Genomic DNA, 4,274 nt, shown 5'->3' with positions numbered 1-4,274 from the left:
TACGTTTTTCAAACCAACAAGCATGAGAGCATGTTCTAGTACAACCCCAAAATAAAATAAAGACTTTGTAAAAGAGCATAATAGGACCCCTTTAATTATAAAGGCACTTGGAAATAAGTCCAAGTGCCTTGCATGTGTCTAAGTTTTAGACAAAATTGTTTGCAGATATACTACTGTATATATCTCAAAGGTTTTTTTTTTTCCAAAGAAAAGTAATTTTGTACAAATCTGAATAAATATTATCTGTTTCTCTTGGTTATCTAGATGGAGTCTACAGTGTCTTCAGCCATCTTCACCACTTCCCCAAGGGATAAAATTAAACCAAACATGACCAACATAACTCAAGCTCCATGTGGACTTACAGAGGTTTCTGCCTACCCTGCTTTTATATTTGCATACTCACTAGTGTTTCTCATCAGTCTGGTGCTTAACAGCATCACAATGCGGGCTTATTTTTGTTCCAATCAGCGTGTCCAGTCCAGCGTCATGGTCTACATGAAGAACCTAGCTGCAGCTGATTTCTGCCTTTGTCTTTGTTTACCTTTGCGCATTGCACACAATGCTACCTATTCCATAACAATACGCCACATTTACTGTAGCTTTGGAGCAACAGCATTCTATATAAACATGTATGCAAGCATTCTCTTCATGGACATCATTGCTATAAACAGGTATGCAACTCAAGCTAACACCTAAATTTACAGTACAAAACTATTTTTATGTGGTTTATTAGATATGATATCATCACCATTTTAAGTTTTAGGCTTGCTACTGTCACTGCACTGTCACTTTGCAACCACACAGCACACTGTAAAAAACAACCTATAGAATCTACTCAATAAAATGAGGTAAACTGATGTAACAATTTGCACTCAGTTTGTTTGGGTAGATTCTATCCTATATATCTGAGTAAAGAATACCTGAATTTAAGAATCTACTCAATAAAATGGGGTAAACTGATGTAACAATTTACACAGTTTGTTTGTGTAGATTCTATCCTATATATCTGAGTAAAGAATACCTGAATTTATCAGCTAAGAAAAAAAAAAAAAAAAAAGTAGGTAAAGTCTACACAGCAAAAAGCGCAGTATTAAATGAACTCTCCCGGGAGTTTATTTGAGTCCATACTCAGAGTGTTAAAATCAACACTGAAGCAGTGTCAAAGCTAATCAGGTAATTAAGTGATTCATTGAGTGGTGATTGAAAATGATTGAAGACACCAACATTTTTATGTCACCATTATAGTGGTCAGTGTTAGCATTAGTTGGGCTCTTGACCTATAGCTTTTTAGCATTAAGTTTTGTTTAGCTAAACCAGCCAGACAAGCTAAAGAGCAAAAGTCATGCAGTGGTGATAATTCTGGTTTAGCTTAAGCTTAATTTGAGCCACTGGAATCGTTTAGAGTGTAGTCTTTCAGTTCTATATTCTTTATTTATTACAAGTGCATTGGGGTTTCACAGCAGCAAAAAATAATAATAAAGCTTGTTTTTTTTTTTTTATTGGCCTTTTTACAAGCTCCTCTGATCAAAAAAAAATTAAAAGTTGCTCTTTCAGGCACACACAGACATCAGGAATCAGCATATGAATCTCAACAATGGTGACAAACAGCATATTCAGAAACAGATCAACTCTAAACATCACTGAAATAATCAGCTCATAATTTATTCATGCCGCAATGCATGATGGGAGACACGGATGAGTTTTGATTGGCTACAACATACGTTTTTGATGGTCACCATTGTTGTGATTCTCATGCTGATTGTTGATGTCTGTGTGTCTATATCTAAAATATGTGTGTACTTTTGTCAAAATAAGCTTCAAAATTAATACTCTGTTTAATCCAGCGTAATTAACATAAAATATAACTCAGTTATTCAGGTCATTACATTATGACTTTGTCAAAGCATGTTTAACACCACATAATCTAATTTCTCCTGGATTGTCTGACCGTTATAACTCAATTAGAGCACCCAAACAAAACCTAATGTTAAGAAAGTAATGGTAAAGAGCTAAACTAATGCTAACACTGACCACTATAATGGTGACTTACAAAATTAGATTTTCTCCTTTTGGCGTTTCTGCTTTTTAACATCACACAGGTCTTTAATAATGGTCAATCACCACTCAATGAATAACTTAATTACCTCAATAACTCTAACACTGCTTCAGTGTTCATTTTAATACTCTTGAGTATGGACTCAAACTATTGGGAAAGTTCATTTAATACTGGGCTTTTTGCTGTGTAGACTTTACCTACTTTTTTTAGTTTGTCTTAGCTGATCAATTCAGGTATTCTTTACTCAGATATATAGGATAGAATCTACCCAAACAAACTGTGCAAATTGTTACATCAGTTTACCCCATTTTATTGAGTAGATTCTATAGGTTGTTTTTTACAGTGCAGTGCCCAGGCACTGAAACAAGAATTAGAAAACAAAATACAAGCGCTTAAAGACTTGTAGAAGCAAGCTAAAATAAAATAAAATAATTCTATCTCACATTTCCCTACTGAGAAAAAAAAAAAACTATAGACATTGTGTAGTTTTAATAGGACTTATATTGATTTTTACGGTAAAACCACTAAATTGTTAAAACCACTAAATTCTAAAGAAATATTTTTTAAATTGTTCTAATGGTGAAAAGTTGATAGTTTGTAATAGAATTTGAAGTGGAAACCATTCAAATTTTGGTTGTTTGTTGTTGTTTTTTTCCCAAAAACTTGCTTTGTTAGTGATAGGTTTAGGTTTTGCATAAATGCCTTTTGATCTCCTTTTTGAGATCAAAAATTTAATTATGTACCCACTTGAAGTCAAACACGAGTGAATCCGCTAAACTGTTCTGCCAGTCATTGCTGCACTGGGCGGAACAAACTATTTGACAAACCTATGTCAAAAATAGACCTGTGAATTAGGCTAAGTGATGCAAGTAAGTGATGAGTAAATTCAAAGAAACAAAACTACAACAGCAACAATTCTGTGTTGGCTAAATCTATTTAAAAGCTTATACAGTTAAAACTTAAACATTAAGCAATGTAGTTTTTAAATTAAATCTAAAATATTTAAAAATGTTTAATGCACTATTATTTAATTGTACTTGCTATACTACTTCAGTATAGTACTAAAATTCGTTATAATAGTCATTTTATAATAAATTCAAAATCAAGACGTAAAAACTAGGGAGTGGAAATGGCATCTGAGCTAATGGGTTATCCTCTGCTGCCATCTACTTGATATAATGGTAATTATAAATTCATTTGATAGTCATCCTAAAAGTCTTTATTTCACACTAGGATTTTTGGATTATTTTTATGTCATCTCCATGAATGAAAAGAGACTAGAGTGAAAGCCTGAGTTGATATATTTGTATGTGAAACACTGTACATTGATCTCACAGTGCAACGTAAAATTATTTTAACAGCATTTTGAATACCTTCTGTCATCTCAGGTACTTGAAGATTGTCCGACCATTGGAGACACATGCTCTGCAGACAGTTCGTACCGCCCGTCACATTTCCATAGGAACTTGGATTTCCTTGTTTGCATTTACTTCCATATATTTGATCCTCTTTCTCCAGACTTCCTGGAATCTTGATCCAAAACTTAGCTGTGAGTCCCTGCACAGTCACAGCCTCAGAGTGGCCTACAAAATTATCCACTGTGTGTCCTTTGTAGTCTTTGTGTTTGTGTTAATGTCTCTGGTTTTTCTTTATTGGAAGACTCTGCAAAAGATCAGACAAGCTGAGCTGTCAGCACAGACTGTATCCAGCAGCAATAAGTTTAACAAGTCTAAACGCAACATGCTAGTTCTAGTGGTAGTTTTCTGTGTGTGCTTTGTGCCTTATCACTTGGTGAGACTGCCTTACGTGTTCAGGAGCGACTGTACATTTAACATCCTGAAGGAGCTGACTATCCTGCTTTCAGTGCTAAATGTTTGTTTCGATCCTATAATATACTTCATCTTCTGCAAGGCTTTTAGAAACCATCTCAGGAAAAAATATTTGCAAAGATCCAGTGAAGATCAAACATGAAATGTATTATATAATGGCAAATTTATAATTATGTATTTCTTTAGAAAAAAAAAAAGTAAGAATGTCAACAAATTAGCAACTTGCATTCATTAGTTTGTAAGTGACCCCTGTTTGCGTTATGTGGCATCTTTAATTTTGAGACCAACCCCCTCAGAGAAACTCTTCTCATGTGGAGAAATGTTGATGTGTGTGCATGTCTGTGTAGAAGCCCACAGTTACTGAAGTGAAAAGGGAATATTACTGTATG

At 34.2% G+C, this 4,274-nt stretch overlaps 1 protein-coding gene across 1 annotated transcript; it reads left to right on the top strand.

Moving 5' to 3' along the window:
- Positions 1-327: 327 nt before the first annotated feature.
- Positions 328-4,027, top strand: LOC141284441 (P2Y purinoceptor 14-like). The gene is made up of 2 exons (XM_073817415.1): positions 328-671; positions 3,445-4,027. Exons 1-2 carry the CDS (start codon positions 328-330, stop codon positions 4,025-4,027), a joined length of 927 nt encoding a protein of 308 aa, XP_073673516.1.
- The last annotated feature ends 247 nt before the right edge of the window (positions 4,028-4,274 follow it).

Source organism: Garra rufa, chromosome 14 (genome assembly GCF_049309525.1).
Source record: "Garra rufa chromosome 14, GarRuf1.0, whole genome shotgun sequence".
In the NCBI taxonomy this organism is placed as follows: Eukaryota; Metazoa; Chordata; class Actinopteri; order Cypriniformes; family Cyprinidae; genus Garra; species Garra rufa.
This window is presented reverse-complemented; position numbering and strand designations above follow the sequence as displayed.